We start from the raw sequence: 25,401 nt of genomic DNA, 5'->3' as shown, positions 1-25,401 counted from the left end.
TCGGGCTTCTTAAGAATATGCTAAAAACACACAGTTTTGTGGGACTCAAACTGCCCTCACACAAAGCCCATCTATCTACAGTTACACCACGTAAAAGATCTCTTCTTTACTGGGTTCTCTCCATCTCTGACAGTGTATGGCATGCCATTATAACATTGTGTTCTTTTTAATTAGCAAATTTATTGTGAAGATAAGTGTGTATTAGGACTAGTCAAATTCATAGACCTTTCAACATGAGCTTTGACACAGAAAAAGATTGAGGATTTTGGCGTAGGCTCCTATCAAAGAGGTGCTGACAGCTCCAGACTTTAAGACTTCTGGATTATTCCTTCTGACTCTTTACCCCGTGTTCTCATCTATATTATGCAAACAGTGGATGAATATGTTTTTCTTGGAGGAGTAATAGTGGAGAGATGTTTTGTAGGTGGAGTTTTAGCCTTACAGGGAACATCAGTAATTTATCTCCAGTGTAGTTTAAACACTTAATGGGTAAAGCATTTGAGGAGCTGTTGGGTCCCACAGAAAAACTTGAAATCCTCTTTCCTCGTTACTGTCGATCTCTGCACATAGCAGCTACCCTCCAGAGTCCCCATTCCCATGACCCTAAATGCTCTGAACCTCTTTTCACCCCACCTCCTTTCCTGGTCTTGTTTTCTGCCAGTAAACTCTGTTCTCTGTTGAAAGAATCCCACCCACCTTTCTGGGGCTGCTTCAGAGATCTGGGCTGCTTCCTTTCACGGGGATGTTTTCAGTCACTTAGGTTTTACATATGTTCTTTCATTCCTGTCAGAGGTGGAAGGTAGGAAACTGAAGGGGTGAGAGGAAGAGACAACCTCACGGGCATCCCAAAGTATTACAGGACCATGTGGTACCCACACCACTCACTCCAGCAGACAGTCTCTCAAGTGGAACATACCTTTCAGCAGACGAGCAGTTTATTCATAACATTCTAACCAGTCCCTCATACATTTGAATCAAACCTTTGTTTTACTCACATGTATTTTTGAAGGGAAATAAGTGAGCAAAATCAAATATTTGGTTTACAGCAGTTAAGATGGTTAAATGCAACGTTCTTGGCTCGCCCCTCTGCCCCCCTCCTTATTTTTGGGCCCCTGTTCTGCCTCCCAGATAGTCTGATAGCCTGTTGCCCTGGGACTCGGATGGGATTTTATTTACTGCCTGGTGGAAACAGTTGGGAGGTGGGGTAGGGGAAGCAGTTAGAATAATACAGGCATTTTGAAACAGTTTCTTGGCTTTTTTTTTTTTTTTTTGGCAGCTAAGATAGGCCTGCTCAAAATATTTTTTAAAAAATGTTTTACCTTAGTGGGCTCTGTGTTTGCCAGTGTAAATGTTTCCAAATTGTTCTCTTGATTTCATTCTTAAGAATCTAGGCAACTGGTATAATGTATACATACACAGAGATTACTTTTGTTTTTTTGGTTTAAAAATGCAATTATTTTTGTTGAGAAATAATGACTGTGAAGTTACCTATCAGAAGCCAGCTAATTGAACTCCATGCAGAGTGTTTCTATACATTATAGTAATATAAGGTAGTAGTAATGACAATGCTGATCTCATAGGACTTGCCTTGGCATTTATGAGAAAATCCCACAGAAGTGAGGAAGTTACCAATCCTTTTATTTTCAACACTTCAACAAATTAGGGCACAGAACTCAGTATCTCCTGGGTCCCATATGGGAACTGAATTTTACTGAAGTTTAATGTGGAACTGAAAGACCTGAAAAGAGAATTTAACAGGACAAATGGGTTCTGGCAAAAAAGGTAGCAGGTTAGTAATGTAAGTTAATAATAAGCAACTTTCGGGCTTCCCTGGTGGCGCAGTGGTTGAGAGTCCGCCTGCCGATGCAGGGGACAGGGGTTCGTGCCCCGGTCCGGGAAGATCCCACATGCCTTGGAGCGCCTAGGCCCGTGAGCCATGGCCGCTGAGCCTGCGCGTCCGGAGCCTGTGCTCCGCAATGGGAGAGGCCACAACAGTGAGAGGGCTGCGTACCGCAAAAAAAAAAAAAAAAAGAAAAAGAAAAACATGTTTCTAAAATATCATTGCAGGGAACTTCTTATTCTGGTCATGCCAATAGCAGCATACTTTTATCAGAGGACCCTTGATGCAGATAACAATGATAAACTGTGGACAAGATATAAAATCCGTATTTGAAGCCACCAGAGAGCAACTGATAGCTGACAGAAATTGGAGGGAAGTTGATTCTTGAAAGATGTGAATTGCACTGGATAAAGTTAACATTCATATACTGTTTTTGCCTGGTGGCATTCCCACTCTGTGCATAGTGGGATGGCTAGACGTAGAGCAGAAGGTGGCAGTTACTGGCTGGAGGAGTTAGGAGATGAATGGCATTTGTGGCTGCCAGAGTGACTGGAAAGTGAGGAGACACATCCAGGAACGGAGGGAGTCACAGAAGAGGAAGCCGCAACATTTTACATTAAACTCTGTCCAAATTCTTGGCTGATTCATGGAGAGACTCTAAAGTTCCCAATGAGAAGAAACAGCTGGAAAGCTGAAAGAACTGAGTAGTTCCAGCCACTGTACACCATAGTGAAACAATTTGGAGTTTGAATCTAGCTAAGTAACTGATCAATATTCTTCAGAAAATGATGGTCTCTACAACATAATATTCATAATAGCCTTCCCATAATACTGACCACATGAAGAAAAGGGAAAGGACTCATAGTCAAGAGAAGAAACAGTCAATAGAAAACAACCCCAAGATGACTGAGATGCTGGAATTTAGTGCACAAGGACTTTAAAAGCAGATATTATAAATATTGTAGGCCCAAAATATGGTCATAATGCAACAATAGATGGGAAATTTTAATAGAAAAACAGAAAACAAAAAACCCAGATGGAAGTAAGATAAGGTGATTTTGATCAGGCTGTCTTCAAGTTCAAGTTCATTTATCTTTTGAACAAAGATAAATGATTCAAGAAAAATGGAAAAGTGTCTTGGTGCTGTTAGGATAATATCAGCTGTTAGGATAATATCAAATAGTATATATGTAATTGTAACCTCAGAAGATAAGAGAATGTGTCAGGAAAAATATTTGAAAAGATAATGGCTGATGGTTTCCCAGATTAAGTGAAAAACAAACTTAAAGATGAAAGCAGGTCAGCAAACCTCAAGATGAATACAAGGAAAATCACACCTAGGCACTTCATAGAAGACAGCTGAAAATCAACGAGAACGTTGAAAGCAGCCAGAGCTAAAAGATAAATTACATACAGTAGAACAATGATATAAATGATGGGTCACATCTCATCAGGAACAAAGGAGGTTGTAAAGTGGTAGAACATTTTTAATGTGCTAAAGAAACAAGCTATTTGAAATTTTATGTCCAAAGAGAAATCCTTCAAAGACAAAGGTGAAATAAAAGTATTTTCAGAGAAATGAAAATGGAGACAATTTGTTGTAGATCTGCCCAACAGGAAATTCTGAAGGAAGTTCTTCAGACAAGGGAAATGACACCAGATTCCACCAGATGGAATAGTGTGGGGTTTATAGCATAAGTAGATGTAAAATTCATACATTTTAATATATTATGAGTGCTGTAGAGATCTTAAGGATAGTGAGATCTGTGAAACTGTCAGTGTTATTACAAGAAGACCAAGAATTTTATGGTGCTTTGTAGTTTTTAGTTTTTTAAAAACATGTAGGTTGGGCTTCCCTGGTGGCACAGTGGTTAAGAATCTGCCTGCCAATGCAGGGGACACGGGTTCGAGCCCTGGTCCGCGAAGATGCCACATGCCACGGAACAACTAAGGCTTTGTGTCCCAACCACTGAGCCTGTGCTCTAGAGCCCGCGAGTCACAACTACTGAGTCTACGTGCTACAGCTACTGAAGCCCACGCACCTGGAGCCTGTGCTCCACAAGAGAAGCCCCTGCAATGAGAAGCCCGTGCACTGGCTTCTGAGTGCAAAAATAAATAAATAAATAAAACTAAAAAAAAACCATGTGTAGGTCATTTATAAAATCATTCTCACAGAATTGTTTGGGAGAAAGAACTTAGATGATATGAAAATCAGATTGTAAGAGATAAGGAAGTGGTGGTGGTAGTGGGTGTAGATCAACCACACATTCAGGGGAGTGGAAGTAGTTGCAGGAGCAAACAAAGTTTTTGTAGAATTATTTTAAACAAATTCTGAGAGATCCTTCTCTTATAGTAATTCTGATAGGATAGAAAGGGTGGGGATGGAGGGAAGAGGAAGGCACTGATAACCCACTCTTAGTAGAAACAATGGCCAGAATCTAGGTGATCTAGAATTATAAGTCTACAGAATCCATAGGTAACTAGGTGATCAAAACTTTCCTGAAGGAGTCTTGGTGTAAAAAGTATCCTGCTCAAATGTATCCACTCTGCTTTCCAGACTTTTGGATCGTACACTGATATCAGTAAAAACGTCTTAGTATGTACCCTATATATGTAGCCCATGAACTATTGAGCTAATATATTATGAATGTTATAAAACATTCTAAACAGAAGATAAAAAGGAAGAGAAATACAAAGAAACAAAAGTAAAGTTCTAGTATTATTGGATCACAGCATTATATTTTGTACCTTTTGAGGATGGTATCTAGTTTGAAGACCACTGCAGTGACAATAAAATGGGATGTACTTGTAGTTATTTTGTTTCGGATCATCTGTCTATATTTCTATTTATGGAGTATACATAAAATTTTATACAACTGGAATATCATATGCCTTTTAAAAAAAATCATGGACAGCTTTAAAATTCAATCTTGCTTTTTACCTTTACTATCATTCCTCCCCACTTGAACCATACTACTCCCCTTCATAGATAACTTAATAACCTAGTGCCTAAGCTGTGCTATGTTTCCCATGTCCATACATTTATTATTGCTTAATAAATAAGGACATAGTATATGAATGTTTCTCCGTCTTCATTTTCTAACTTAAAGTAGGTTGTAGAAAATCCTCCAACATAGATAAAACTCATTTTTAATGGTTACGTAATATTCAATGTTGTAAATGTGCTGATTTATTGAAGCATTCTTCTATTGGCCATTCAGCTTGTTTCCAGTGTTCTTAACTTTTTTTGCTCTTATAAACAGTGATTCAATAAACATGTTAAATATATATCCTTATGTACTGGGCTTTATTTCTTTAAATTATAAAAGATGCAGTTACTAGGTCATTGGATAGCTTTATCTTGAATTTAAGTTTTCTAGATTGATTTCCAAGGTCTTAGAACTCACATTTCCACGAGTGATGCCAAAGAGTATTGTTCTTCTCTCACTTTATGTCCCTGTCAGCCATCGTTCCATCCTTTTTTCCCCACATTTTCGTGATTTGAAAAAATCTTGGCAGAGTGGGTGTGACATGCAGTTTTAAGTTTGCATTACTGGTGAGGTTGGGCATCTTCTCAGTCTTCTGGATTTTTCTCTTCAGGGAATTGCATGTTCATGTCCTTTGTCCATTTTCTTACTTGGTTTTGTTCCCATTGGGTTACCCACTTGTTTTGTTGTTAATTTATAAGAGATCTTTGTATCTCATACCCATATTTTTCATGTGCATTGCAGGTATCTTTTCTAATCTCTTATTTAATTATTAACTTGATTTGTGGTATCTCTATGCACAAACCAATTTCTGTTTTCTAAAGTCAGTGTAATTTTTCCCAAAGTCAAATTTGAATTATTTGCTTAGAAATTCCAGTGCAGAATAGGGTGACAGCCCTGAGAGCAAAGTTCTCCTAGTATATACAGGAGCTGGAGAGGCACTGCCTTCACCATGTTCTCTGGATAGACCTACCATGCAGGGGACACATTGGGCACATACCCAAGCAAGGTTTGTTATGAGCCCTGTTGCCCTACTGTGGGAATATCCAGCAGGGCAAGATTTACTTGATTGCATTTTGCTGCCTCTCACATAGTTGTGTCCTCCTTGTGCCTCAGACTTATTGAAATAGGCCATATTTTTTCATTAGGTAATATTGGTTTTAAGAAAACAACATTTCCAGCAGTGTAGATCTTGCAGGTCCTGTAGGGCAGTGGATATTTTATTTCAGCTGGATCAAACCCTGAAAGAGGAATGGAACAGATGTTTGAATTTGGTTAAACGCTTTCAATATTTATTACTTAGGTGACCTAGTTTAGCAGCAGTTGTATTAGAAAAAAACAAGGCCATTTGGGAAAAACAGAGTTTATTGCATTCACTTTAAAAATCAAAAAACTTTCCCCTTTTAATTTTAGTTAGCTTGAATGTGGGGAAGTAAAACCCCAAGAGATTCTCTTCCCACTTTGAACAGATATTTACATGTATACTACATTAAAAATAGTTTCCCATATGAAATATTTTTTGATGTGACTAGAGAACAGTTTTGGAGCTACAGTTCTTGATGTGCTTATAACTGAGTTTCGGAGCTGGGGGACTTTTGAGGTCATCTCATAGAGCCTTACACCTTATAAATGAGGGAACAGACTTAGAGGAATTTGATCCACGGCTCTCAGAGATGCAGTGGCACAGGCAGAAGTACAATTTGAAGCTCCAAAATCTGATTCAGTGTTTATGCTTTCTCCATCTTGAGTGCTGTGGGTGCCGTGTCCTGGAAAAGTGAGCTCTTGGATCCTTGTACCGTTGTATCCATACCTGACTCTAGATGCCAGTCTCAGAGCTCAGTGTAAGGAAGGTGCTGGCTAGGAAGAGGGAAGACTGTAGAAGAACAGCTTGTCTGACAGGTTCCCACTATCTTTTTCATTCTTCCGGGTTTATAGGTAATGAGGAAGGAGTGTACAAAGTTAACATCCAAAACCAGAAACCATGAATGTCCCTTTCAGCTGCCATTAGGGTCCATGATGGAGAGTTGACTAAAAATTCATGTAAATACAATAGCTCTAACAGTGCTGTGGGAGAAGAATTTGGAGAATGAGCAGTTGGGTATGAAAGGCTTCCCGGACAAGTGGATATTTATTTCCCATATCTGGCCAACCAGCCATTTATTCCTTGCCGTGTTGTAAGACATGGGTCACTGGAGAATGTAACATTATGGCAGCAGAGGCTGAAACCTCATCATGTGGTATAAGGAGCAGCTACCAAAGGGAAGAGTGTTAGAAAGCAGGAGGGGAAAGAAACTGAAGTGATAATGTGGGGGATATAACATATACCTGATTGTTACTGTAAAATTGGCATCTTAAACAGTTGGCTAAAAGGAGACAAAAACGTATTTGGAATAGACTGAGATGAATAAGCCTTACGTTTTATCATCCAGAAATACTGAAGGATGGGGAACAGGAAGGGTAAGAAACCTGCCCTTTCCTTCCCTGTTTTTTTATTATTATTTTGTTTAGTTTTGGGTTTGGTTGTAGGGAATCTGGGGTCTTTTTTACATAGGTTTTTTTTTTTAATAGTGGTAAACCTTGGCCATTTTAACCTTTTTAAGTGCACAAGTTACTGGCATTAATTACATTCATGCTGTTGTGCAACCATCACCACTGTGTTTCCAAAACTTTGTCATCACCCCAAACAGAAACTCTGTGCCTATTAAACTATAACTCTCCATCTCTCTCCCACTATTTTTCCATTCTGCTCTGTCTTCATAACTTTGCCTATTCTTGGCAAAGTTCTACCTCATTTAAGTAGAATCATACAGAATTTGTCCTTTTGTATCTGGCTTATTTCACCTCACATCATGTTTTCAAGGTTCTTCCAGGTTGTAGCATGTATCAGAACTTCATTCATTTTTATGGTTGAGTAATATTCCATTGTGTGTATATCACATTTTGTTTATCCATTCATCTGTCAAAGGGCACACCTTAGGTTGTTTCTACGTTTCACCTATTATACATGATGCTCCAGTGAACATTGGTGTACAAGTATCTGTTCGAGTCCCTGTTTTCAGTTCATTTTGGTCATATACATGGGAGTGGAATTGCTGGACCATATGGTAATTATGTCTTTAGCTTTTTGAGGAACTGCCAAACTATATTCCATAGTGGCTGTGGTGCTAGGTTCCTTGACTCTCTATTGGAAACTGGTGGAGGTCTCTCACTTGTAGGTACAGCTATATAGATAACTGACCTTAGGGTTGCTGAATGGGACTGTAAATTCCAAACTCAATATTTACAAATAACTTCAGAATTTTTTTTAATAAAAATTGTTTGAAACAAACATTGCTTTTAACTATACATTTGGGCAGTCTCTGAATATGAATTCTAATGTTACCAGAGGGGTGAAATCCTGTATTTGTGCTCTCCTCCTTATTGGTGGAGGGGAGTAAAAGAACCTGACACCCTTGTGTGTGCATCAGATATTGTGCTAGGTATTTTCACACACTTAACTCACTGATATCCAAGAAAAGTATAGGTAAAGTCATATAATTAATGTACCTCCATGTTTACTAAATAATGAGGCTTCATTTTGTAAACCATAGAACTCACAATTCTCAGATCATTATATCAGAGGAATGAAAATGTTTCTCTATGCTTGTAATCTGTATTTTGATCAAGGATCACACAATGAATTGTAAAAGACTTTATTTAGATTATGTGTGACATTAATATATGTTAATTAATAAAACTGAATCGTTTTTAAAAAAACAAATCCCACTTCACGTTGTCTTTACATTAACTTTGTGAGGTGGATATCATTACTCTCATATTGCAGTGAGGAAATTGAGATAATTCTCCCCTTCCTTCCCACGGCAAGTGGTAGAGTTAGGATCTGGTTCCTAGAATTTGATGAAAAAGCTTTGCAGTTGTCACTTCCTCAGTAGGGTAGAAGCCCTTAATTATTGTTTACATTTTGCATTTTTCTTAGATTGTATTTAGTTAGCTTTACCCTGGCCTCTCTTAGTTTAGATAAATAGGAGATGGCTGCAATTCCTTTTAAATTTGTGTGCAGGGATGCTGTCCCAAGTAACCAAACGTAGTAACTCATTTTTGACAAAACTTAGGACTTTGGTTATTAACAATATTTCCTTCCATGGTTACTTGCTAAATAAATCATCAAAACCTTGAACTGAATAAGTTTAGTCATCTGTGCTTTTCAGAGCTTTTGAGCAGTTACCTCATCCTTTGCAGATAGGATATCTGCCTCATTAGCTTGTAGCTTTTTTTAAAAATTTTATTTTATTATTAATTTTTATACAGTAGGTTCTTATTATCTGTTTTATACACATCAGTGTATACATGTCAATCCCAATCTCCCAATTCATCCCACCACCACCACCACCCTCCCACCCCCGCTTTCCCCCCTTGGTGTCCATATGTTTGTTCTCTACATCTGTGTCTCTATTTCTGCCTTGCAAACCAGTTCATTTGTACCATTTTTCCAGATTCCACATATATGCCTTAATATACGTTATTTGTTTTTCTCTTTCTGACTTACTTCACTCTGTATGACAGTCTCTAGGTCCAACCACGTCTCTACAAATGACCCAATTTCGTTCCTTTTTATGGCTGAGTAATATTCCATTGTATATATGTACCACATCTTCTTTATCCATTCGTCTGTCAGTGGGCATTTAGGTTGCTTCCATGACCTGGCTATTGTAAATAGTGCTGCAATGAACATTGGGGTGCATGTGTCTTTTTGAATTTTGGTTTTCTCTGGGTATATGCCCAGTAGTGGGATTGCTGGGTCGTATGGTAATTCTATTTTTAGTTTTTTAAGGAACCTCCATACTTTTCTCCATGGTGGATGTATCAATTTACATTCCCACCAACAGTGCAGGAGGGTTCCCTTTTCTCCACACCCTCTCCAGCATTTGTTGTTTGTAGATTTTCTGATGATGCCCATTCTAGCTGGTGTGAGGTGATACCTCATTGTAGTTTTGATTTGCATTTCTCTAATAATTAGTGATGTTGAGCAGCTTTTCATGTGCTTCTTGGCCATCTGTATGTCTTCTTTGGAGAAATGTCTGTTTAGGTCTTCTGCCCATTTTTGGATTGGGTTGTTTGTTCTTTTAATATTGAGCTGCAAATATATAAAGAGCATGAGCTGTTTATATATTTTGGAGATTAATCCTTTGTTCATTGATTCGTTTGTAACTATTTTCTCCCATTCTGAGGGTTGTCTTTTTGTCTTGTTTATAGTTTCCTTTGCTGTGCAAAAGCTTTTAAGTTTCATTAAGTCCCATTTGTTTACTTTTGTTTTTATTTCCATTACTCTAGGAGGTGGGTCAAAAAGGATCTTGCTGTGATTTATGTCAAAGAGTGGTCTTCCTATGTTTTACTCTAAGAGTTTTACAGTGTCTGTAGCTTGTAGCTTTGATAATTAGAAATAGAAGAAAAGTGGGGATGTGCATGACTGGAATTTCTTTGTCTTTTCATTCTTTTTTCCTCTCTTGCTATTTGTTTTCTCTTTTTCTTTTTGTGAATACTAAGCAATATTGCCACCTTACATGTCAGTAATGTTTTCTACTTTTTAACTTTTTTCTTCTAGTTTTACTGATTTTTTTCCTACTTTTCAAAGTACTTGTAAATAGATGATCTCCTTTGATACAGGTTTTAAACAATTTCATATACTTGTAGTTTGTAAACTCTTAGAGAATGGTTTAGACACATAAAAACAGAGAAAATAGTATGGAGAAACTCCAAAGTATCCATCCTTATCAATTCAGAGCCAACTGTGTTCTTTTATACTCTGCCTACTTCTCTTCTTCCCCCTGATTATTTTGAAGTCAATCTGTAAATATTTAGCATATATTTCAGTATCCCTAAAAGATAAGGGCTCTTAACACATACTCTCAAGACCTTTATCCCACCTAAGATAATTAATAAAATTTATCATTAAGAATCCAGGTAAATTTCCCTAGATGTTTCATAAGTTTTTAACAGCTTATTTGTTCAAATGGAGATCAAAAAATATTTATCGTGGCAGTTTTTGTTTCTTAAATATTTTGATCTGTGAGTCCCTCTTCCCTCTTTTTTTGTTTCCTTGAAATCTCTTCACTGAACTGTAGATTTTGCTGGGAAATTAACATGTACTCTGCCCGTTGAATTTGCTGTAAGTGGTGTGTAGGTCTAGATGCTTGATCACATTCAGGTTTGCTTTCTGATGGGACTGTTTCCTAAGTGGCAGTGTGCTCTTCCATCATGGGGCATGTGTTGTCTCTTTTTGAGATGTTATTGATTATTGACTACATTTCAATAGGGGTAGCAAATATGGTGTTTTAATTCTATCCTTTTTCTGCTAGAAAAATTTTCCAAACCATCTTTCCTCAGTTGTTTGCTTGAGGTTCAGTTTGTATAGAGAGAGTAGCAGGTTATATGTTGGGCTTTTTCAGAGAAACAAAACCAATTGCATGTGTGCATATGTGTGTATGTATATATACCGTATATAATGAGATTATTTTAAGAAGTTGGCTCATGTGATTATGGAGGCTGGCAAGTCCAGATTTGAAGTAGAGCCTACAGGCAGAGATCCAGGAGAACCTAACCAATGGTGCAGGTAATGTTAGAAGGTAGTCTGCTGCACAGTTCCCTCTTAGTCAGGGAGGCTGGTCTTTTTGTTCTATTCAGGCCTTCAACTCATTAGATGAGGTTCACCCACATGATGGAGGGCAATCTGCTTACTCAAGAGTCCACCAAGTTAAATGTTAATCTCATCCAAAAACACCCTCCAAGTTGAAACATAAAATTAACCATCACGGGCTTCCCTGGTGGTGCAGTGGTTGAGAGTCCACCTGCTGATGCAGGGGACACGGGTTCATGCCCTGGTCCGGGAAGATCCCACATGCCGCGGAGCGGCTGGACCCATGAGCCATGGCCTCTGGGCCTGCACGTCCGGAGGCTGTGCTCCGCAACGGGAGAGGCCACAACAGTGAGAGGCCTGCGTACCACAAAAAAAATAAAAAATAAAAATTTACCATCACATGAGAGTGTAGTGCTAATTGTTGATTGACCAGTTTTCAAATAATGAGTTGATTAACATCTTCCAGAGGTGACTTAGTTTTTTTAATGAATGGATACATTTAAACATATTTCAAATAATTCAACTCAATCACAGTTATTCTTTGGCTAATGGAGGCTTCCTCAAATTGCTTCATTAGACCTTTTGAACTTCTAGACCTATAGTGATGTCACTTCTCTCATTTCTAATATAACTTATCTTCTTTCTCTTTTTGTTTATCAGTCTAGCCAGAGATTTATCAGTTTTACTGATCTTCTCAAACAGCTTTTATTGACTCCCCCCCGCCCAAATTAATATATTTCTGCTCTGGTCTTTACTTCATTTCTTTTCATTTTGGGTTTTATTTTCCTTTTTGCTGGTTTTTTTATTTGGAAGCCGAGGTCATTGATTTGAGACCTTTCGTCTTTTCTAATATAGGTGTTTAGCATTACAAATTTACTCCTTGGTGTAGTGGTTTAGCAACATCAAATAGGTTGTGTTTTCATTTTCATTCAGTTCAAAATAGGTTGTGTTTTCATTTTCATTCAGTTCAAAATAATTTTTATTTCCCTTTTGATTTTGTCTTTGATCCATTGGTTATTTTGAAGTTTGGTTTTTAGTTTACAAGTATTGGGAGGATTTTCTAAAGATACTTCTGTTATTGATTTCTAATTTAATTCTGTTATGGTCAAAGAACATAATTTGTATGACTCAAACCCTTTAAAAGTTACTGAAATTTTTTATATGGCCCAGAATGTGTTCTATCTTGGTAAATATCTTGTATGCATTTGGGAAACATGTGCTCTGCCCTTGGGCAAAGTGTTCTATGAATGTCAATTGGGTTAAGCTAGCTGATAGTGTTGTTCAAGTCTTCTGTATCCCTACTGATTTCTGTGTACTTGTTCTGTCAGTTGAAAGGTACTAAACCTGCAGTTACAGCTACAAAGTTTTGTCTACTTCTCATGGCTTTTTTTTTTTTAGGTTTTCGCTTCATGTATTTTGAAGCTCTGTTATCAGGTTCACAACTGTTGAGGATTCTTATGTCCTCTTGATGAATTGACCCATATCCTTATGAAATGATGCTTTTTATCCTTGATAATATTTTTTGCTCTGAAATCTACTCTGCTTATTATTAACAGCACCACTGCAGCTTTTATCTGACTCATGTTAACATGTTACCTCTTTTTTCATCCTTTTGTTTTTAAGCTATTTGTGTCTTTATATTTAAAATGGAATTGTTGTAAGCAGCATATACAACACCTGGGTGTTTTTATTCAGTCTGACAGTCTTTGACTTTTCATTGAGTTAAGACCGTTTACATTTTTTAAGCACTTAATTTCAGTCCACTTCATTTAAAAAAAAAATTTTATTGGAGTATAGTTGATTTACACTTCATTTTTTTTTAAATCTCCCAAGCATTATGATTATTAAACTTCCCAAGAGGAGGCCTTGCTCACTGTGCTTCTTAGAGTCTCTTCTTCATTACAGCTCTTTTATTATAGTCCCCTCCCTCCTAGGAACTTCGGATTAGAGGGTTGGAGAATTCCTTGAATGTTCGCATGTAGCAGTCAGGTGCAGAAGACTCTTCTAACCAGGGCTATTCCAGGGCACAGGGTGCCTCTGAGAGGCCAGCACTTGAGGTCAGACACATGTCTTCAGAGGAGAATGTGAAGAACGTGAGAGTAGTGTGAAGAATTGTTGGTGCAGCCCTGAGCCTTTCTCCCTTGTTATCCCAGACAATTCATGTCTGGCCCCAAATGCTTCTGACCTTGTTGGCATAACCAAAGCCATACAGTAGATGGGACTCACCTTCCTTAGAAAGCGGGTTAGGGACCGACCAGATCTTATTTTTGCATCGTGTCTTTATGGCACATCCTCAGCCCAATGCTAAGCAGTTTATCTCCAAGGGTTTTCTCCAGCCACATTCTATACTGTTCCTTTGAGGAGTTCTAATAAAAGTGATTATTTTCTTGGCCATCCCATTACATTTTCAGTGATATTCTAGCATTCCTTACACCCAAGCCACCCAAACAACTTGAGTACAAGGCCACCTTCCTGTGGCCTTAATGGGGCTGCCAAAAGACACAGGTGGAAGTTGTATGTTTTTTTTATCAATTTCTTTATTGTTGAATCTAAATTCCTGTGTTCCTGGCTGCATCATTTCTGTGGACATCTTCATTGCTACTCCTGGAGGCCATTGGCTCTTTACTCAGGTATTCATGACACCTGTTTTGTGATGAAAGCTCATGGTTACAGAAGTGTTTCTCAACCTCAGAACTGTTGGCATTTTTAGCCCGATAAGTCTTTCTCATGAAGGACTGTCCTGTATGTCATAGGATATTTAGTAGCATCCCTGGCTTCTACCCACTAGATGTGAGTGCCTTACCTGCAAGTCCTGATAATTACAGATGCCTTCAGATATTGCCAAATGTCCCTGGCTGGGAGTCAAATCACCCCAGTTAAGAACCACTGGTAAAAGAAAATCGGTTCAACTTGGTTGCGTTTACCATGTTTATTCATGATGACCACCAAAGCTCCCTTAATTTCCATGTCTTTCCAACATGCCCCCCAACCCCCAATATCTACCTTCCTTAATTTTATTTTTTCAGTATTTTTTGTCTTTTTCATCTCATTTGCAGTGTAGGACTTTTTACTGGTCTATCCCTACATTGATATTTTCAGTGTAATCTTTACTTTCTTCCTGTTCTCATGACGGTGTTTGCTTGTTTCGTTTCACTTTCTCTGTGTTTGTTCTGGCGTGCTCCAGCCCTCACTCTGTTACTGGAAGTCTGTGATGTCCTTTAGTCTCCTCATCAGCAGCCTTTTACCTCCTTATGTTTTTTGGTTGGATAGATAATTTCCTATGAATGGGGTTACTGAAAACAAACACTTGTCTCCCCTTACCTCTGTGTGTGTGTGTGTTACTCTGCCTAGCGAGCTCTTCCTAGAGGGAGGTTTTTCTTTGTCCGTCTCTTTGCACGTTGTCCTTGAACTTTGCAGGAAAGAACCTTTCTCCCTCAAATCACAGCTTGCATTTCTTATTTACTTTGGTGCATTCTGTTCTTTGAGGAGCATTCACCCACGCTTCTAAGCTACTTGAAACACAACCAGGGCACATATGACCAGTTGAATTTTGTAAAGAGAAACAGGCCCTGAAAGACTGGAGGTGACTTCTCTGTGGCAACACTGTTTCCTCTCCCAGTTTTTCTTCATCCTGATTATAAACCTGAGTGCCCTAATCATAGGGGAGAGGGTTTGATCATGTCAGACCTACCTTCTGTGGGAAACATTTTATGGCCTGTTGGAGGCTCCCTTCTGTGAGGTCCAAAGCCCTTTCCTTAAGTGGAAAGGGGCTTGGGTGTTGCCAGATCCTCCCACCTGCTCTACAGGTCAGATAATGGATTTAGCAGAGATATGGAAAAATTTAGTCCATTCTCGTGCCAAAAATTGCCACTGTGAAGGCAGAAGTGTAAACAGTGTGTAACTAATCCCTTCTTTTAAGGAAAGAAGTTTTATGTAATTGTTTCCTTTCTAGTTACAAAGATAGAGGTTTACACAGATTCAAGTCTTCAGGTGGCTGGCTGTACCCCTGATTTCTGGCCTGCTTCTCTCCTTTTCCGAGTGTCACCAGTAGAGCACCCATCAAGTGCTTCACCCCATGCAGTCCCACTCCTGTCACTAGTAAAGTGGCAGTGCTGAGGGGGCTTTGACCTACAACCCAACCCAGTGGCCTTTTCCAATTGCTTGTTTCCCTGCCTTTCCTGCAGCAATTTTCAGATGGTCCTCTCTCCTTTCCATCTAGAAACTTTCTTCCACTTATCGTTTCTGTATCTATGTTCGTTTTGTTTTTATCTCCTCTTGATTTTCTTTGTGTCCCCACCACTTAAGCGCAACTAGCCTCCAAGACTGTGTGGTTCCATAGGTTTTCTGAAACATTTTTGCCTTAGAAGAATTTGGAACATCACTGTTCCTAAACTCAGGCTTTCTGTATCTGCTCCCCGGAGATCCACCCCTCATTTCTATCTCTAAAACTAACATAATTATCTTCCCCACACACTCGCCCTTTTTGTCTGACTGCCTTAACTCGGCACACCTCCTTGCCTTTACTTTTCCTCTTGGACTTGAACCAAAAATACCCTTCTAGTCAACCAGGCTGGAAACCTTCATCATCACTTGACTCCTTTTCCTTTTGCTCCCCGCCACCCTTAATTTAATCCTCAAGTCCTATTACTCCTTCTGGTAGTGACCTCTGCCAGTGCTAGATTTATTCCCTTTAAATGTTGTCTAAAAACTGCTTGCCGTAGGAGATGAAGATTCAGCTCATTCATTTCACCTCTCGTTCCCCACCCTACCTCTCAAACATCATTGTTTAGTATTAAGAGTTTGTCTCTGCATACTCCACCAACACATTTAAACCTCTGTTTCCTCTTCGGTCAACTTCATCTTTCAAGGTTGTGAATGTTCTCTCATGACCCTCCATTTTGTAAGATGAGGGCAGTGGCTCTCCTCATCTTCCCTTCACTTCTCCTCTTCCTCTTCCAGAATTTTCCAACCTCCTCCAGCTAGGTATGTACATTTATATCACCTACGTTGGTCACATGGGTTGTTTCTAGCAGTTACAGCCTTCGCAATATTGTCTGTGGGTGTTCCACTCATTGCCCAGTATAGGGTGCTTGGGTTGCTCCCTCTGTGTGTCCACAGTCAACATCTCTGTGCTTTCTGAAGGAGTGTGTTCCTAGCATCAAATGGGAATGGATTCTCCCTTTTCCCATTCCGTCAACTGAGTATATATAGTCAAGTTTCTCCAAAATCTCAATCATGTTTTCCATTCTCATGACTCCCCCTTTTCTCCCTAGGATCATTCTCCTGGAGCTCCCTGTCTCCTGGTTGCCTGGCAACCTTCCTTTTAGGGGAAATATGGGAAACCAATCTTGAAGCTAGGGGATCTCCAAACACCAGAATGAGAGGGCCTTACTCTGGGGGAGTAAGTTTTGTGGTTTGTACCACATAGTTCCATTCTTTTAGAGAAGAAGACTCATTTTTTCCCTGATGGGGGTAGAAGCCTGACCCTTGGATGTTCTCTTTGCTAGAATCAGGGAGAACAGCTGCCTTCATATGTAGCCTTCTTAGTGAAGACACCAGTGTTCAGCCCTACTTCTCATTATCACCCTGTGCTTTACTTGGTTTGAGTATCCAGAACATGTCTGTGGTCTCCTGGGAAGATGGCTTCCTCTGTGCCTGTGCGATTTTTTTCGACCAGTGTCCTTAAGCTACTTTGTGACCCATTAGGAATCAGGAAGTCATGACATCAATGTAGTAGTTCAAGACTGTCATTTAAAAAAGTGACAGGAGAGAATATTCGTGTCCTTTGCATAGTAAGGATAAATATACTATTTTGTAATAGTTAGCTGTATTTAAAAAAATATGTATGGATGTGTACTGGATCTCCATGTAAAATGTGCTTCTTACTGTAGATTGAGATAAAAGAAGTTAAAATATTTAGGTATGGCTTCCTTCCTGCTACAACAGTCAACATTTCTCAGTCTGCCCTCCTCTCTTACAGATTTGTTGAAATTTTTCCTGTATGTGTTAATGGGCTTTGTGAAACATTTTTAGTATCCTTGGTCAGTACCTGTGCCACACATCAGAAAGGATGCTGGAGCCGAGACCCTGAGGTCTCCAGCTCTGTCAAATGTGAAATTCTTACTTATGGGACTGAGTGGATATCCTGGGGAGTCCAGTGGAGTGGGGGAGGGAGGAACACTAAAGGCTTGAGACAGTAGATGTTTGTCAGAACAGAGTACTTCAATATTTTAATGACTAGTGTGGCTGTCCTACTGCATAACAGCCAAATGTCAAGTCTGGATTTTTCTTTTTTTATTCCTTACCTATAACTTTTAGGGCTTCCTTGGAAGGGAAAATATATGGGTGCCCGCAAATCCATTTTGAACCAGGGGTCCTGTAGTTTTCATTTTAATCTAATTTTCTTTAAACATTTTGGTTTTCCCTTAAAAAATTATTTATAATGCTATGACAGATCTGATTTTCACTAGCGATTGTTAAGCCTTTTTTTTTTTTTATGTAAAGGGCTGGGGGAAGAGAGGAGAAAATCCCAATTGAGTGAGCTTTTTTTTCTTCTTCCCTGGGAGGTAGGAAACACTACATATACTTGAGTAAAAGAGAAGGAAAAGAAGAGTTAAAGAGGATCTATATTTGTAAGGCTGAGAGATGGTCCAAAGTGGATATAATTGTGAAGGGTGAAATTAGAGGAAAAGGTAGATGCCAACCATGAAGGAGGAAGTGAGGAACAGAGAGTAGGATGGTGATTACACTTGATTTCTATTTGTGGAATGAGTGAGTGGACAGTTGCCTCTACTTGCCCCACATGGTGTCACTTCTTATGGCTTTGCTTCTGCATGAAGCCACGAGACAGAGTGGCCTGTCTGTTCATCTGTGTGTGTCTGTGTGTCTGTCCATCTGTGTGTGTCTGTGTGTCTTTGCGAGCACATGTGTTTATTCACATACTCGAATTGGAGGAAAGTGAAGGAGATGGAGGACGAGGAAGCACAGCTCTGTGTAGTTTCATATTTGCAATGTGTTTGTCGCTTGTAGGATAGTTATAGTAAGACGTGGGTACCATTACCAGTACTATTACTCATTTCCTTTAGTTAATGATGGCTGACGTTTGTTACTCAAGTTCTAGACCTGGTACAGCTCTCTTGTTGGTTCATTACCTTTTTGTTATGTTTAGGGAAAAGGAGCCCACACACACATGTGCTTTCAGCTCGGTTTCTTGCTGCTTCTCACTTCTGTGATTCAGAGGGGAGAGAAAGGGAGGACCTGAACTAGAAGGCAGAGCCCACGGTCACCCTTATCTGGCAGTGGTCAGAGCAGGAATTAGTTGTAGCAGCTTCAAGGTCTCTTGGAATGCCGGGCTGTCCTCTTCTGAACAGGAGTCAGCCTGTACTTCTCTCAGCAGGTCCCAGTAGTATAGTGACGGGGTTGACAGTGTAGCTGGGGAGCGAGTTGCCCCTGAGATGAGAAGGAGGGCTTCCCCGTTCCACAAGGCTGACAGAGCAGCCTTGTGGTTCTTATCAGTCACCACCAGATGTGTCCAGCTGTTTCACTTTCTACTTCATCCCAATCAAACATACTTAAAGTTCAAACCAACACTTACATCATCAAAACAAAAGTGTTTACAATGTTAAGCTTTAGGCTTTTAGTAACTTAAGTCAGTCATCCAGTGACTAAGAGAATGCCCTTCCACGGCATTGTGTCTGGGAAAATCTAGGCACAAGATGTATTTTCCTAGGCTTTCCTGGGACTACAGGGTTGAAAGTAATAGGTTTAGATCGCTGACTGGCTAAGAGGGAAGCACCCTTAATCCCAGCCTCTTCTATTTGTCTCTAATGGTTGTCTTGTCTCACAAAATACCTCATCCATCCCCACCAGAATGAATCCGATAGGCTGGATTTATTCAAGATTCTGCTACTGCTTTTGATGAGACACTGTGTGGGTGTTTTTGGTGGCTTGATGATTTATCTTTCTTGCTCGCCACCCGTGGTGTCTTTTCTTCCTCTTGTTCAGATAGTCCCTCATTAGGGCCATTCTTTTGGGAAGATGGTTGACTGGGCTAAACTCATGCTAATAAGGTGCCACAAAACCCCAGTTATAGTATGGTAGTTTGGAAATATTGTTCGGTTTAGATGGCTTTAACGTGTCACAGTCAATAATATTCAAGATTATAGCAGAGGGCAAGTTTCCTTCCAGAGGCTCAGTTTGCTGCTAAAATGGTCTGTTCCAACAATTTTAATAGCAAGTTTGCATTTTCCAGGATTAGTGGATGTATCTTCTTTATATTCTACATTGTTTGTCTTGCTTAGTGAATGATTTCAATTGTGTCCCTCAGGGAGTGATTAAATCTTGATGAAGGCTTATTTTAAAGTATACAGTACATGCAGCAGAACTGTCATAGAAGAGAAAAGGGTTCAACCAGGAGGGTGAAAACACAGTAATCGTGTTCAGGAGTCCTCAGAGGTCTTGACTCGTGTCATTGACAAAATTATGAGATTGTCATAAGTTATTATTCTTATTATTCTTAGAGACTAGTAATTATGAAACACTTAACCTAAATAGTACAGTTTTAATCATTGAGATACAGCATAAAATATTAAAATAACTGTTAACTACAATGTTATGAGTGTGTTTTTCCCCATCGTCATAATTTATATTTCAAAAGATTATAAAATATTTTTCAGTTTTTGTGTGTTCAGATTTTTACAAGAATTTTTTTCTTAGCCCTGTGCAGTAGATATTCCATGATACAGAATAGGAAAGTGAAGCTCAAAGAGGTTTAATACCTTCCTGATATACATACCTGTTCATGTATGTTTTTGTCTTAAATATAACTTGCGTGTGTTGCATGAGGGCTCATGGTAGCTGTGCTTTCAGTGCTTTGATAGACTCCGTCTGTTGACGACCTGTATGTCCTTACACTTCTTGACTGGACAGGCAGAGTCCCCTTTATGCTGGAGGTTTCCAAGGGTAAGGTGTTATTATTTCTTAATATGTCATGACTACAGTATTTGAAGGAAAAAATTAGCCTTGCATGAAATTTTTATGCTCCTTTCTAAGTTTAACTGATTTCTTATTCTTTCCTTCTTAGTTGACTTTAAAAGTCCGTTATTAATTTCCTTATCCTTACTTTGTTTCTTTCCAGAGTGACACCCCTTTCCTCACAGAATGTGATGATTCATCATGGCCAGGCCCAGGAATATGTGCTCAAGCCCAAGTACTTTGCAGCTCAGAAGGTGATTTCGGGAGAGCAGTCTACTGAAGGTTCATTCCCTTTAAGATTTGGACACGATCATGTGGCAGCACCTTTTCAGTGTGAGTATGTCCTGTCAATCATCTTTCTAAGTTACAGTATCATGGTTTGGAAACACTTCGCTCTGTAGATGGCTTTAACATGTCACAGTAGATATAATTCAAGAATCATTTTTTAAAAATCCATACTGGTTCCTGAAACAACCAGACAGCAATATGGTTTCCTTCTTCAGAGGCAAGGCAGTTTTCCTGGACATTGCAGGATCTGAAGTGACTTGCCTGTAATGCTGTTTCTGCAAGATGCCTCCGTTTCCAAGATATACTTGCTCTAATTTTCTGTGCAGTTGTGTGGCTGATATGTTTACATTGATAAAATATTTTCCTTAGTGAGCTAGCCAGGATTTATTCCTTGTGAGATGTGTGCAGCGTCCTGCACTACCGTCCGAGATTTACCTACAGTGGATGTTTTCATGTTAGGAGGGCAATGTTTTTAGTGTATCGGTTCCATGGTGTGGCAGGTTTTACTGAGTTTGTAAAGAGCTATTGTATCAGTGGCCAGCTTGGTTACTATCTCGCTATGGGGGAGGTTCAAGGACAAGCCCCAGCTCAGAGGGTGGGGAATGTGATGATTTGTGGGTTAAATATTACAGAGTGTCTGCTGGCAGCATCTGGAGAAAACGTTCTTCAGTGAGGCGGCAGACCGTTCAAAGGGGAGAGCGGGATGCACGCACTCCTTCCAGCAGCTTCCTGCTCTGTCTCACGTTGACGGATGGCCTGCGCCATAAGTAACGAAAGAGAATGCCAGTTGTGAGGTTGAAAAGGACTGTCTTTCACCACCCAGAGTAGTGCGGAGAGCTGAGAGAGAATTCTTACTACTGTTTGGCGCTTCAGAAGCCTGTGTCTGTATGGGCTTGATTCCTGGGGAACACCTCCACATCCCGGAATTGGCCACTTAACAAAAAGAGTAGCTAACATAAGGTATGTACATTCCACTTTTCATCTTTTGAGAAAATTGTGCTCAGGACTTGAGGCTGGACCCCAGAGCAATAGTCTGAGGTGATTTATTGGGATGATGAGGGAACAATGGAGAAATTGTGTAGATCATCTCCTTGCCCTTTAGAAAGGATAGCTTCCAAGTTATTTGCAAAACAATAGACGTATCATCTTGTTTTTAAAGCTCCTTTGGTTTCAGTGCTTAATAGCTGTTCTCTAGAAATATCCCTAAGTATGTAATATTTTTCTAATCTCTAAAAATCTAAAGAGGTACCACTATTTCCTTGAAGCTTTATATAGATCATATTTTATAGAAGCTCTCCAAAATTAGAATGTGATGGGAAGAGTTTTTGAAAGCTTATGATCATACTGATAAAAGAATTCTGAATTTCATGGAGGTGTCAGGAAAAGATGGTTTGGGAATCTCTGGTATTAAGACTGGAGACTAGTTTAATTTGCCTGAGTATCATCTAGAGCAAGGGTCTGCAAATTTTTTCTTAAAGGACCAGATAATAAATATTTCAGGCATTGGGAGCCAAGATACAAATTGTGGATGTTACATATAGGTACGTACATAACTATTTAAAATGTAGACACTTAAAAATGTAAGAACTCTTAGCTAGTAGGTTGTTTAAAAAAAAAAAAGTCAGGTAGCTGGCTGGATTTGGCCCATGGGCTGTAGTTTGCCAACTGGTAATCTAGAGACTTAGTTTCTCAATCTACTAAAAAGACAACCTATGGAATGGGAGAAAATATTTGCAAATGATGCGACTGACAAGGGGTTAATATTTAAAATATACAAACAGCTCATACAACTCAGTATCAAAAAAGAAAAAACAACAACCACCCAATCAAGAAAGGGGCAGAAGACTTGAATAGACATTTTTACAAAGAAGGCATACAGATGGCTAACAGACACATGAAAAGATGCTTAACATCTCTATAAGAGAAATGCAAATCAAAACTACAATGACGTATCACCTCACACCTGTCAGAATGGCTATCATCAAAAAGTCTACAAATAACAAGTGTCGGAGAGGATGTGGAGAAAAGGGAACCCTTGTACACTGAGGATGGGAATATAAATTGGTGCAACCACTGTGGAAAACAGTATGGGGGTTCCTCAAAAAAGTGAAGATAGAGCAACCATAAGATCTAGCAATTCCTCCATATGATCTAGCAGTTCCACTCTTGGGTATGTATCTGGAAAAAATGAAAACACTACTTTGAAAAAATACATGTGCCCCAGTGTTCAGTGCAGCACTACTTACAATAGCCAAGATATGGAAGCAAACCAAGTGCCCATCAACAGGTGTTTGGATTAAGATATGGTGTGTGTATATAAACAATGGAATATTACTCAGCCATAAAAAAGAATGAAATACTGCCATTTGCAGCAATGTGGATGGACCTAGAGAATATTATGCTTAGTAAAATACGCTGGGCAAAGACAGATGCTGTATAATATCACCTATATGTGGAATCTAAAAGATAATACGAATGTATATACGAAACAGACTCAGAAGGGGGGGGAAATTAGGGGTATGGGTTTAATAGATACAAACTACTATATGTAAAATACATAAGCAACAAGGATATACGTATAACACGGGGAATTATACCCATTGTCTTGTAATAACCTATAATGGAATATAATCTGCAAAAATGCTGAATTAGTATGTTGTATACCTGAAACTAACACAGTATTGTAAATCAGCCATGCTTCAATTGAAAAAAATCAATCTGCTGAAAATATATAGATTTTGGACCTGATTGACTGGTGCCTGAAACAGGACAATTAAACCAAAAGATGCTCTAGAGGCCCTGTGTGTAAGCAACTGTTCTTCAGTGTCGCTGTTCCCAGCAACCCCCCCTCCTCCCCATGATGATTCGCAGACGTAGCTCCACTTGGTTTGGAGGCAGCCAGAAAAGCATGAACTACCAGGAAACCAGTTGTGTTAGATAAGTCTAGTTTCCTTTAATGTTAGTGTGACATGCCACACAGCGCTGGGGAGAGTAATGGATGTTACTCCTGGTTGTTTATAGAAAGCCTTTTGATACTGATGGAAATAACATTTTCACTGGTTGACCCATTAATGGCCATGCGGCTGGACTGAATTGCATGAATCACCATGAGTTCCTCAAACATAGAGTTACTCTATGACCCAGCAGTTCCACTCCTAAGTATATACTCAAGAGAAGTGAAAACGTGTGTACACAAAAACGTATGTACAAATGTTCATAGCAGTGTTATTCACAATAGCCAAAAAGTGAGAACAACCAAACTGCCCATCAACTGATATAAACAAAACGTGGTATATCTTGCCATTGGCTGTTCAGCCACAAAAAGGAATGAAATATGATACATGCCACAACGTGAATGAACCTTGAAAGCATACTGAATGAGTCCAGGTACAAAAGAATCCAGAGCACATATGATTCCATTTTTATATGAAATGTCTAGAACAGGCAAATTATATGTAATATCCATGCAGACAGATAGTAGATTAGTGGTTGCTGGGGGCTGGGGAGAGCAGGAATGGGGTGTGACCATTGATGGGTAAGGAGTTTCTTTTGGGCTGATGAAAGTGTTCTGGAATTAAGTGGTTATCATGGTTGCACAAAGTGTGAATATGGTAAAGCCCTGTTATGTTAAAAATAACACAAAAATACTTAAAAATTATTTCCAAAAAAGTAGTTATAAAAATTTCAAGGAATGGAGGGCACTGGTTCTCTCAGAAGTGCTAAGAATGGTGTTGGGTAGAGGGGATCTGCTTCATCCAGTACCTCCTTCGGTAATTTGTAGGAAAGATTTGACTATGTAAACCAAATTCTGTTGTGGTTGGTTTAGTAGTGTTTTTAACCTAGAGGGAGGGAAGTTGAAATGACATGATGATAACATTTAAAGGCAATCTTATAAAAACAGTCAGTTCAGATTATCTTAGTGTCTGCTCAGGAGCAGACCCAAATATCTCTCTCACACCTAAAGAGATTATTTCAACACAATGCACTAGAAAAAGATCTTGCTTGAGGGTAATAAGTATCCATTCCAGACTATCTGCTGTTGTGCTGAAAATACCATGGGGTGCTTGATGATATTAAAACCAGAAAATAACATTTCTATTTTGGTCCATGGTGGAAGGATTTTGTTATCATCAGGGTTAATAATGGAGAGCTTCCTAAGGTAGAGTGTGGAGTTCCTTATAAAGGAGAGCTTTAGGATGTAGCTGAAAAGCTCCCTAGACTACTGATTTGCGGCATTATGCAAAGAGTCCGAGAGCTAAGAAATTGGAGAATCTCTGATTTGAATATTCACCTGCTCCACTTTTTTTTTTCTATTACCTCAGTTTAATATTTGGAAATTTTTAGAAATGTAAACTTTTATAATTGGATTTCTCATTGCTAATTCCAGTGGTTTTCCTCTCAAGGTGGACTTAGCTTTTAAAAAGGTTAATTATATTTTAAAGTTGTCTATTGAAATCTTACTTCAGATTCAACAAAGCCAAAATCTTAAATTTTAGGAAAGGCAGACACCATCTTTTATATACTACCTTTCTATAGAAAGTTTCTAAAATTGATACAAGTCAGACTCTTAAAAGAGTTGCTAATTTATCTCCTGATGTGCTGAGAGACATGAGAGAGTGATTGATTATTGGCATTGAGAAAATATGATACTGTTCAGTTATAAAAAGTTAGGAGAAGCC

General features: G+C 39.1%; 1 protein-coding gene across 6 annotated transcripts in view; it reads left to right on the top strand.

The window, feature by feature from the left end:
- LTBP1 (latent transforming growth factor beta binding protein 1) overlaps positions 1 to 25,401 on the top strand; it is a 461,631-nt gene that overhangs the window by 164,999 nt on the left and 271,231 nt on the right. For all 6 annotated transcript variants that reach the window (XM_060026845.1, XM_060026844.1, XM_060026842.1 and 3 more), the window contains exon 4: positions 20,598 to 20,767. In XM_060026845.1, the coding sequence (XP_059882828.1) occupies positions 20,598 to 20,767 (170 nt within the window). The remainder of the gene's footprint in view (positions 1 to 20,597; positions 20,768 to 25,401) is intronic.

This window comes from Delphinus delphis, chromosome 12 (genome assembly GCF_949987515.2).
Source record: "Delphinus delphis chromosome 12, mDelDel1.2, whole genome shotgun sequence".
In the NCBI taxonomy this organism is placed as follows: domain Eukaryota; kingdom Metazoa; phylum Chordata; class Mammalia; order Artiodactyla; family Delphinidae; genus Delphinus; species Delphinus delphis.
This window is presented reverse-complemented; position numbering and strand designations above follow the sequence as displayed.